Below are 12,327 nucleotides of genomic sequence, written 5' to 3'. Positions count from 1 at the left end.
GAAGTGCATCCAATTATTATGTGGGGTCCTTTAGAAGCCCATCTACATTAGTAGATTCCCACTAAATTGTCCACAGTTCTTTACACTAAACACATTTTTTGCACCCTGTTGATTTTCGGGTTTCACCGGAAAGTATGTCATTTTCTTTCCCCTCACGTCTCTAGAAACCACTCTCTTATCAATCAAAACACCTACCTGATTAATCCTTCCAAAGTCAAAGTCTCCCAGGAAGAAAGAACTGATTTCTATTTCACATCTTAAATTTTATATCAACTTGTCTGAGCTAAGGGATATTCACATCATTGGTAAAGCATTATTTCTATGTGTGTCTGAAAGGGAGAGTTTCTGCAAGGGACGACTATTTGAATCAACAGAAAATCATCCTCACCAATGTGGATAAGTGCCACCATGCTGTTCAGTGAAGGTCTAAAAGGAGAAGAAGAGATCTTGTCTCTCTCTGTGAGCTGGGATCATTTGTCTTCTCCCACACTTGAACATTAACAGTGTAAATTTTAAACCTCTACACTAAGACTGTGCCTTGTACCACTGAGATCATTTGAAGGGCATTGTGCCATAGGTTTTCCTGGACCATTTGCTTACAAGTAGCTGATCTGGATCTTCCAAGCTTCCATGATGATGTGAAGATATCCCTCATAATACATCTCTTTCTAGACAGACATACCTATTGGTTCTGTTTCTTTGGAAAAGAATGAGTAAAATGAGTTAGTTACATTACATTATGATGATCTACTTGTATATCAGTAGAGTTTTAATAACCAGTGTAAGAATATGTGATTGACCATTTTGATCCCTGACCCAAAGATGCTGGCTAATGTATCACAGGTTCTCAGATAACATTTTTGGTTTTTATAAAATATGTTTCAGTTCTAAACATATCATTCACATACCTTAGGTAGAAATTATACAATTTAAATGTTGATAAACTACTGACAGATAAGCTCCAGATTAGTTATTAGTTTTAGTTGATAAGTGTTTGCTATTCTTATTTATATATTTTGTTTTTGAAATACTGTGCAGTGTAGTCCTAAATGTGTTGTTTTGGACAGCATACACTGGTAGTTCTCATTTCACTTCTAGTTGTTATAGTGGACACTTTAATAAAAGCAAGTTTGAAAGGAAAAGGTTTATTTTATCTCATAATACCAGGTTAGTAGGAACTTGAAGCAGCTATTGACAATCAAAGTTAAAAGAAAATGAATGTATGCAGGCTGACTACTCAGTTCACTTGATCTACTCATACACTACTCAAGGTCCAAGCCTAGGAATGGTGCTACCCACAGTGGGCTGAGTCTTCCCATACCAACTAATATAATCAGGACAGTTCCCCACAAGCATAACTACAAGCTAATCTGGGGTAAACATTACCTCAGTGACAGCCTTCCCAGGTTATTCTGGGAATGTGTCACACTGACAAGTAAGACTAACCGTCCCATATACCTATGGCCATTTTCCTTTAATATATATACCATTTAAAATTTCTGCTAAATGTGTAGAACTTTTCTTCTGTCAGTTTTTAACTTGTGCTATAAGGTGAGCCCTTCACAGTGTACATGGGATGGCTTCACCATCAAGCTTCACATGGTGTTCTAAATCCGAGAAGCTATGGCTGGGTCTTTTCTCAGAAACATGCCTCTCCAAGTACAAAGATCATCCAACCTCCTATATTTTAACTTACCTGTGACAGAGAGTAGATGGGTTAAATTCATGAAATTGCTTTCCTAGAGAAGTATCCAAGTTGGAAAAAAAACATGAAAGGATTGGTCTTTTCTTCATAGCCCTAGCACTCTTTGGAAAATAGAAATCCAAAGTTTCTTGATTACTCACTGTTTATTTTAATTGACAGCTCTCTGTGAGTCCAACATGTAGATGAATCAGATCAAAGCAAGCATATGCTGCTTTAAACATTTTTATGTTTAATAATACTTATCTGTTAGCCATGCAGGATTGCACCGAGTGTTTTAATCTCAGGATGTGAAATTGAAAAGTGCATTAGTGCTTTTTCCTTTGTTCTGGATTTGGGACCTTCATACATGTCACATGCCCAGTGATTGTGTGAGTAAAAACAGCTTCTCCTCTAGTGCCTTCAGATCATTAGTGATATATGTATATCCTTGGTTCTCCTACTGTTTGCATTATACCAGTTGTCTATTTCTTTTTAAAGAAAAAGGGCTAAATCATGAAATTTTCATAAATTGAAGTGGCTTGAGTTAAGGCCAATAGTCATATTTGAAGACATTTGGTGCAATTTTTCCTAAGTGTAGACTGCTGCATGCTAGAGCCTCAAGAAGCCTCCTTTTCCTTGCCATCTCTGGTACGGTATTCTGCACGGGTCTATTCTTTAATGTGTGTGTTTAGTCTGAGTGTAGGTAGACTGATCTGAGGTAATGGTTCCCTAAGTGACATCTGCATATGAGCAGCTTCTCGACTTATAAAGCCACATGGAAGGACAGGGTCGTGCTTACCTGAACCATGGTTTCCTGCCAACAGGGTGGGGCTCACAGAGCATCTGCCCATTCTGCTGGTGACCACAGGTGGACCTGGGGTTCCATCCCATTCTTGAGCTTTCACGGGCTCTCTCGAGGAAGATGCTCCGTGATGACCTCTCTCTTTGCTGTCCAACTTTGGTAACGGCTCCGTGCTGTGGCTTCGAACTTTCAGCTCCTCTGTGGATTCTGTGTATTAACAAAACTTACTTGTGATTGAAGAATGGGATACTGCCTCAAATAATTTTTAGAAATGACTGAATATCCTTCTAAAGTACTTGCAAGATATTGTTGAAAACATATTTGTATTGGAGAATCTGGTGTATATGACAGGAAAATGTGCCATGACGGATTTTCTTAATCTCCAAGCTGTGGATACTTTAATGTCACCAGTAAGAAAACAGTTTTCTCATTTGATACAGAATCCCTCAGTTACTCTTGGCCATTCTTTATTAAGTCCCCGCTTGGTTTCATCTTTAAGGAATTCTCTTAAAGAGCGTGTAGCATTCCTTCCTACTTGATATTCACTCACATTGCCTTCATTCTACTGTGGCACTAAGTCAACTCAACCATTCTATAGTACAGCTTTTCTTAAGAAAGTATAGTGCATTATTACTAGTTCAAATACTTTCCACAATGCTTAGTGACCAACAAATCATCTACCACTGGTATTATGTATTCCGTTTTTCATTCACAGATTCATTCCTTCCTTTTCTTGCATTGTTCTACATCAACTCCCCTCTCTGTGTCATATATAATTTTTTTCAACATATTCTTTATTCACTGGTCTTCCCTAAGCCAATAGCTAAGACACTTTTCATTCACTACAGATTATTCGTGTGGTCTTTATCCTTCTAGTCTCAAGAACAACGAATTCACTTAATTCTTAATGATTTTCTAAACTCTTCATCAAAAGACAAGCTTTTTCCTCTTGGCGTTACATTCATTATCCAATGGCTGCCTTATCGATATACAAATCTAACATTCCAGGTAGTGTATAGATATGTATCACTCAAATAATGGCTCTCCTTGTCCATCCATTCATCCATGCTAGGAAATTACCTGTTCTGGTCTTTAACAGCTAAATATTAAATCTAAATCTGTCAGTCAAAAGAATCTACTGACTGTTTCTGAGTCTTTTGCTCACCCATCTCTACTTGATATCAAGCCTACCTCCACAGCCCTAATTTAAGCTGTGATTATGTCTCTTAATTTGTCACAATCGACTTCCTTGATTTTGTCTGTGACACACCAAGGTACAAGACACACCATCCATTTATAATGCAAATGTGATCATAATGTACTCATGACAGAAATACTTTGAGGAGTCTCCTGATCACAAAGCAATAACTGAGTTCCTTTAACAGTCTCTTACATATTCGTCTCTCCTTTCTAACATGACACCCTGATAATCATTGCACCCAAGCAACAATGTCAAAACGGCCATAGCCTCTGTCACACTCCTCCATTCCTGCTGCCTTCTATAATGTCAACCTCACTGCTCTGGCTAACTTTATTTTTTTTCCCATCTTTATCGACTTGAGTATTTCTTATTTACATTTGGATTGTTATTCCCCTTCCCGGTTTTCAGGCCAACATCTCCCCAACCCCTCCCCTTCCTCTTGTATATGGGTGTTCCCCTCCCCATCCTCCCCCCATTACCACCCTCCCCCCAACAATCCTGTTCACTGGGGGTTCAGTCTTGGAGGACCCAGGGCTTCCCCTTCCACTGGTGCTCTTACTAGGCTATTCATTGCTACCTATGAGGTCAGAGTCCAGGGTCAGTCCATGTATAGTCTAATGCTGCCTTTGCTCTAGCTGAGCAAATGAACCCACAGTGAGTTAATCTCAATTGCTTCTGAAGCAATGGCCATGCCTTCTGGTCATCTGTATATCAACATACTATACTATCTTTCCACCTGTATACTTTGCCCCTAAACCCCAAATTTTTGAAAGTCACATGCTTGGCTCTCTGTTGTTATTGTAGTAGTAATAGTTGTTGTTGTTGTTGTTGTTGCTGCTGCTGCTGCTGCTGTTTTGTTTTTGTTTTGTTTGATTTGGTTTTGTGTTCTTAGAACTGGTGCCCCTGGCAGTAAGCACCCTGTTTGATAATTACTAAATTTACAAAACAGGTTTGTCGGCTCTTCAAATATCCTTCTACTATTTATAGGCAATGCAATATTTCTAATAGAACCAGAAAACCAAATGACAATGAATGTAGTAATGTGGCATGAACTTGGTAGTATTTTTAAAAACTCTGATTGTTTGCTGCTGTTGTTGTTGCTGTTGTTGATGATGATGATGATGATGATGATGAATAAAATTCCTCAAACTAGAAATTTAACCCATATAAAGATTTTTGATAAACAGTAATTTTAAAATGTGTTTTTGTCTTCACGTCTTTCAATTTTAGCTTCAAATATTCATCAGCTTTCCTGGGGGTTGATCACAAATGTCATGTTTGGTTCCTCATTATCTTGCTGTTTCGGGGAAGTACATGCTTCTGTGTATTGAGCAGCAATGGTCCGGGTTCTTAGGGCCTCACAGGGCTCCACTTGGCAGTGTGAGCAAGCGGTAATTAAGGGCAGAAAAAGGAAGTGGTGGACAGAAATAGCACACTCAGCTATAGGGCCTGATTTGGACATGCTGTGGTAGTTGCAGCCCGTGATTGGCTGAAATGATGGGTCAACACTCTGCTATTTGCACAAAGGGATGCTGCTAAGTAGGGGTGCAATTGTTTACACGCAAGTTAGATGATAGGGGAGCACCTGTGGGCCAGATTTAATTTCACATTTTTTTTCTGCTGCTCTGTTCTCCCATTCTTCTGCCTGATGTGCATGTCTGCCAAATGAAAGCCCTGAATAAACAGCCTCTTTGTTCTCATCTGTCTGGTCTTCTTTTATTTTCACACTGCTCTAACCCATTCCAGCTCCAAGAAGCTACACAGCTCTATAATTACAAGAATTGCATTGTATGATAGGAACAAACCAGAAGGGAAGGCCAGTCTACCAGCAATATCAGTAAGAGGCCATGTTTCTAAAGACACCTGTTATGAAGTTAGATTACAGTTACACTGCACTCAAACGTAAGAAGTCAAAATATTTTAATGATAAGGTATTTAATCATAATCATTAGAACAAGGCCATTTAACCAACACTTGCTATTCAGTGCTCGGAGACAAATGGAACTAAATTACTACCAGAAGAGATCAACATAAGCAATTCTCTAGCTGTTTATTAACACTCTCAAACAAAACGTAACTCTGACTTTTGAATATCATGGCCTCAAAGCCAAGGGCCCCTCCCTTTCACCTGAACCTTTCTTCTACAGAAAAATCCAACCTGTGCTGTAATCTGCATATGAAATGAGACTCCCTTCCCTCTGTCTTTCCTTCTTGTCATTCTTTTTCTCCCCTTCTACTGCCACCTTCTCTCTAATAACTTGTCACATATACAGGAGCCCCTGGAGTTGGAACTTGCCCAAATATAAGTGAATGAATGAAGAGCGAAAATTTCAAGCTGCATCCAATACTGTTGTTTCAGACATTTTAAATATGAAAGAAGATTTGTGTGAAGGCATCTCTGACAAAGTCAGTCTCTTTGTTCTTATTCAAATCACTCCACTGCAGATCTCAGTAGAGTGTCATTTAGTCCTCATGCCTCAACTATTTAAAAGCCCAATGCAGCGTCGGAAACAAAGAGGAACATTGTTTTTCTTTGTGTCTTTCTCTGTAAGTGCCAAGGGTTCGTTTCAGTGAATGTTGGCAGGTGTATTTAGAGAAACTCGAACAAAATGATCGAAGACTCTGTGATGTTCAGGATTGAATGTGTGTACCTTCGTGTATGCCTCTTGATTAGAAGGCAAAGACAATTTATTAGTAAGAAAATCATAGCTGCATTTTTGAGCTTTTATTTTGTAATAAATCTGTTTCCCATGTACATATTGAACTACTTTCAAAAACCAAGTCAGAGAAATCTATTCAGTTTTCTATTTGATATGAGGACAGTTACTCATATCGAAATATTTTAATTTTTTTTCAAGCCAATTGAAACAAGGATTGAATCTAGTAACATAAACTCTCCATAAGCTTCTTCTTCTACACTGTGTGGAAACTCTATAGAGTCTGTGTTCTGCACCCTATTCATCCAAGAAACAATTGTGCTAATGCTAACTGGATAATTGATAAATATAGGTATTTATTTCTTAATTTCTACAGCCTGAAAGTCCAAGACTGGAAGGCTCGCATCTACTGAGAGACTTTGGTGTGTTATCATCCCTTGAAGGTAGAATGAAAAGAGAATAAGCAAGAAAGGAGGGAGGGGGAGGGAGAAAGAGAGGGAGGGGATGATGAAAGAGAGGGAAGGACAAATATAGAAAGAGAGATAGCGAGAAGCAAACGTACTCTTATAAGAAATACCCTCTCATGATTATTAATCTGCAGGATAATTAATCCATACCCACAACAATTAATCCATTCATAGCATTCACAAAGAAGTTCTGAAGACCGCACCCATCCTTACTACTGATTTAAGGACACGTGCCAATCCCAGCAGTATGGTTTTATCTGAAGCATATCCGAACCTGCTCCTTAGCTTCTTTCTGTCTAGTTTGGGTTGTTTGTTTTAGATAAGCACCCTGGTGAATCCATAGTGAGCTAACTTGTCTCCCCTTGGTCATGTCTTTGTTCCAACACAAATGAACTCTCATTCTCTCTGTGACCCCAACCTGAACTCTAATTGTATGTTATTGTGTCTTTCAAAACAGTGCTGTGTGAAGTTGATTGCTGTCAGACAGAGACGGTTTACCTATGAGTCTAGACAACAAGGAGGTCCTCCTGTGACCCTCTGTCATCTCAGTTTCTGTATCTCTAGGGGAACAGAGCAAAAACTCACCTGTCTCCACAATCAAAGGGCAGTGGGGATCAGGGGCAAATTTTTGTTTCTCATCATTCCTTCACTCTTGTGTGAACCTGTCATTTGGGGTCAGTTTTGACATCCCAGGGATGCCTTTTCTTCAAATATATATACAGAAAGAGAATAACAGCTTAGACACCTGCATATCTGGTGGTTTTAAGTAAATCAAAAGTCCAAGTTTGTTTTTAAGAAGGTAGTCAGTGTACAAGAAGAGGCACACTGAGGCAGAGTGTAATATGCACCAAAGCCTAATGAAATTTATTTTCTTTTTTCTTTTTTTTTTTTCATTTTTTCGGAGCTGGGGACTGAACCCAGGGCCTTATGCTTGCTAGGCAAGTGCTCTACCACTGAGCTAAATCCCCAACCCGAGATTTATTTTTCTTAAAGATGGGGTCTAATGGCTGCTGACCAACCTGCGGTGTAGGCATGGACCTTGAACTGGGTTTCCCCACCTTTACTTCTCAAGTGCTGAGATTACAGGTGTGCACCATATCAAGGTATATGAGATACCAGAGAAGTACCCAGTGCTTCATGAACAATATTCAAGACCTCCATCAGATGAGCTCGAACCCTAGCCCAACTCTAACCTTCTGAAGCAGGACGTCTCTGTGCAAGTCATCCAAGCTCACAAAAAGACAGGTGCTAACTACCTCACAGAGAACCGGAATGCCATAGCACTATTTAGCTCAGCACCCCGACCTCTGAAGCTGGCTTAGCAATCAATCGTTCTCTTTCTCATGGGTGCAGTAAAATCAATTTAACAATTAGGTTTACTTCCCTTCCCCCCCCCAAAAAAAATCTACTACTTTGGACCGTGTTTGTTCTTGAAGAAATTATTTAGTTGTAGAAGCAGATGATTTAAGCCTGAGACAGTTACCCTGAGGCATAACCACCAAGTTACCTGTACCTAAAGACCATTCACCAAAAACGCCAGGCAGCACAGAGGTATCTAATTAATATGGTAAAGCTTGCATCAAGAAAGCCTAATAGTGTAAGGCTGAGAGTCAATATGTTTGCAAAATGCCACTTACAATTGCCTTTGTATTCATGGTATGAAAGCTAAGAAGATCTCTGGGCAGAGACTACTCACAAAATCCACCCTCCCCTCTGTATGATCTGAATCCATCTCTGCAGCTCTCCTTGTAATGGAAGGACATAACCCCATTCTCTCCTGTAGAAACTGAGGGATTAGTGGCTGCTTCCAATTGTGCTTCTGAAAGTTCCCACAGCACCTTTAGGCTATGCCTTCTCCTGCATTATGAAATTTGATGAGGTCTTAGGAGTTTGCAGAGTCCACACATGGAGCGTCCTATTATCAGAGGCTCATCTTTCAATCCATTAATTGACTGTCACGTCATCTGTGGTAAAATTTTGGCCTGGAACATGACTGATATACGGATCCATTGTGTTGCATTAAACCATTCACTTTGGAGTTTGTTATTTTTGTAGAATTTGGACTATCCTAGCACAGAATTTAACATGTTAATTCACATCCCACCCCCTCTATAAAAAGCAGCCTAAATGTAACATCCTTGAATTTCTAATGGAAAGAAAGATTTTCGAAGGATACTGACAGGAAATTAAAGAACAATAATATTAGGTAGGCGGCACTTGCATCACAAGCCAGAAGGCTTAAGTCAGATCCTAGGAACCCACAGGAATGGAGAGAACTGATTCTCAAATATTATCCTCCATCCTCTGTACTTCTGACGTGCTACAGATGAACACATACTCCCACATGATACACCACAACATTCACAGAAAGCTCAATGTTTCAACATCATTTTCCTCCTTGCCTTAACTCTAGGAAAATGTCTTTACGGGATGTATAATCTCTGATGAATATTTAAGAAGTACTTTAAATGCCAAGGTTTTAATAAATTTATATCAAATAGACAATAGATATAATGGAACAATCGCCCAGATGGTTTGCATGTATTATGTATAAGAATTTGAATTAGGGGGGTGCTACACATTCGATTCTTTACACTTGTCCATCCAACTAGCAACAAAAAGGTAGTTAAATAAGTCTGGGTTCTGCCATGTTAGAAGTCAACATAAGATTCTTATAAAATACTCAGAAAGAAAATACTGAACATTTCGATATGAAAATAATTTAGACATAAGCTACATATTAAAGAAAGATTAAGCATAAGCTATTTTTCCTGGACTGGTGTAGGCTTGAGATGATCTGTACTAGATACTCTGCTTAATTCTATAACTCCCTGTGAATCAGAGGAAGCAGTACTGACCACATTTTAGGTTTCTCAAATAAAATGATAGGACTGAAATAAAAGTGTTCCTAAAGACCCCTCCAATTGTCACATGCCTGTATCTCTGACAGTTGTAGAGACAAGCCAAGTACCGAAGGCTTCAATCGTTCCATAACTCTTCTTTAAAATATACCTCCCTCTAAAATGCACACGGCTTGCTCCGTCTGTCTAGACATTTTCAATCAGTGATTCTAACTTTGATCAATTAAACAATGAACTAACATAATAACCACCATGGGACAGGGACTCTCTAAGACAGAAAAGGTGTTATATAAAAATACAGAAATCACGTTCTGATAAGATTCATAAGTAGAGATGGTCCCTGTCATGGGACTTCATCATCCTCACTTTAATGACAAGGAAACCAAAGCTCACTCAGGTTTTAATACCAAGAAACACATGATTGGTGAGCAATTAGGAGTAGATGTGGCCTCCACTTGGGCTGACTGCAAACACTGTGTTGACTTTAGTACTTTTCTTTCTAGGATTGTCTTCCTCTATTTCTGGCTATTTTGTGAAATACCAAACTGGACCACTTTTAAAATACATTGCAAATCTCAAGTATTATCATGCTTATTTACATGTTACTACTATCACTTGGTTTCGTATATTTGATCTGAAGCAGTTGCACCCTCCTCTCTTGGCATCAATCCATGAGGATTTGAGTTCTGATTCCTTTTCTATTACACCTTGAGAAGTCCATCAAACCATGTATCTGTGTCAGTCAGACTCTCTCTCTTTCTCTCTCTCTCTCTCTCTCTCTCTCTCTCTCTCTCTCTCTCTCTCTCTCTCTGTGTGTGTGTGTGTGTGTGTGTGTATGTGCAGGACCCAGAACTTCATGCACAAATAGTTCTGAGATGGCTTCCAGATCCTTGGCCACCCTTTCCCCGAGAAAGCCACTGCTGTATAAGAATCAGTGCCCAGACACATAGAAAGAAGATAAGTGAAAACATGAGGAGTGTCCAGTGATATCAAACAGTACAGGCTAGATTTTCATCAGTTAGCTGAAGGGGCAAGTATTTTTTATTTTATTTTTAGCATGGAATAGAGTTTATTTAGGGCATGGGGAGGGGAATTGAGGCAGTAGTAGTGACAGAGAAAAGGAGAGAGAGGGGGGATTGGCCATGAACATGTAGAGAAAGAGGGGAATGGGGAGAGAAGGGGCAGAGAGGGAAGAGAACAAGAGCAAGGGGCAAGGTTTTGGGATCCACAACACGTTCTCTTCCTGCTGAAAATACATGTCTATGGAATGGATTTGTATCTGAGCTGATATATAAATAAGCCACAGATTTTGCATTATTTCAATTTTGATAAGCGGGGAAAGATGACGTTATTGCTATTAAAGAAAATTTTCCCTATGAGAATTAAGCGAAATCAATCGAAATGAGAGGGCATGTGTTCTCATTACCCAAGTCAGAGGCTCATGATCATGTCTGCTTTATATCTGTCCTTATGAAACTCACAGAATGCCGAGTGTCTTTGCCTGAACATGAGTATGCCACCATGTTCTAGCCGATGCTTTGCAATGGGTAATGTAGTCCTAAGGTGCCTAGAGGCAGAACTATTAAATATCCACTGGTGTTTTATCTTGTTATTTTGTCTTTTTTTTTTTTTTTTTTTTTTTTTTTTTTGGAGCTGAGGACCGAACCCAGGGCCTTGCGCTTGCTTGGCAAGTGCTCTACCACTGAGCTAAATCTCCAACCCCTTTTTGGTCTTTTTGTTATTTTGTCTTTTTTTGGTGTTTTATCTTTACAAACAACTTGTAGTGGTTATAATTAATGCAGGTGAACTTATGGCAATTTGCAAGAAGGAAAATTTCTATTTGTTTGGAATTAGGATTCATGGGAACCTAAGTCCATTATAGAAGTCTTGTTTATGTGCAAGTCTCCCTACTAATTTCCACTGTGTGCGAACTAAAAACCTAACCTCTCATAATAAAATTTTAAAACAGTTGAAGAACTTCTTGCCTAGACTAAAGATAAGTGCTTTTTATACAGAATGGATGTTTATACAGAAAACTTCTAGCTGCTGCCCATATCCAGGACAATCCAAGTCCTAGAGTATAGAGGAAATGGAGTAAATCTCTGGAGAAGTAACACGGAGATGAATATATTAAAGAAATATGACTGTAATTTTGGTTATTCTTTAAGAAATTCAAAAATATTTGGTTTCATTTGAAGAGTTTCTGCTTACTAGTGTCATGAAAAACAATACAATAATTATCTGTTAAAAGGAATTCAAAGACTGATTTTTTTGATAAGGAAAAATGTAGGATTCTATTGATGCCTCTGTCTACCCTCTCTGTTTTTGTCTACTTTTAAGTGATCAAAGCAGAAGAATCCTTTGAACAGTAAGAGACAAAGAAAATGACTAGGGAAAGGAAGTAAGGACTCTGTTAAAAAAATACTTAAAAAGCTAAAAGGACTTTGGCGCTGGAGAGTGATTTCATATATCAAGACTAAGTTATTCTGTTTTGGAAATTACTAGCGAGTATTTAAGAATCATAATCAAGGTTCCTGATGCATAAGTTAATCATATAATTTAGAAATGACCTAAATGTTCTTGGAGGATATAAAACCTATATTAATAATGGAGAACAGGAATTAACACCTGCAATGTGGGAACTGTGTGCAAAGA

At 38.8% G+C, this 12,327-nt stretch overlaps 1 protein-coding gene across 8 annotated transcripts in view; it reads right to left on the bottom strand.

Annotated features, from left to right (window-relative positions):
- Nyap2 (neuronal tyrosine-phosphorylated phosphoinositide-3-kinase adaptor 2) overlaps positions 1-12,327 on the bottom strand; it is a 278,358-nt gene that overhangs the window by 95,048 nt on the left and 170,983 nt on the right. For all 8 annotated transcript variants that reach the window (XM_063266525.1, XM_063266527.1, XM_063266530.1 and 5 more), the window contains one exon: positions 2,484-2,693. In XM_063266525.1, the coding sequence (XP_063122595.1) occupies positions 2,484-2,693 (210 nt within the window). The remainder of the gene's footprint in view (positions 1-2,483; positions 2,694-12,327) is intronic.

Source organism: Rattus norvegicus, chromosome 9, assembly GCF_036323735.1.
Source record: "Rattus norvegicus strain BN/NHsdMcwi chromosome 9, GRCr8, whole genome shotgun sequence".
Classification (NCBI taxonomy): domain Eukaryota; kingdom Metazoa; phylum Chordata; class Mammalia; order Rodentia; family Muridae; genus Rattus; species Rattus norvegicus.
Note: the sequence above shows the minus strand (reverse complement) of the source record. Positions and strands in the feature narration are given on the sequence as shown.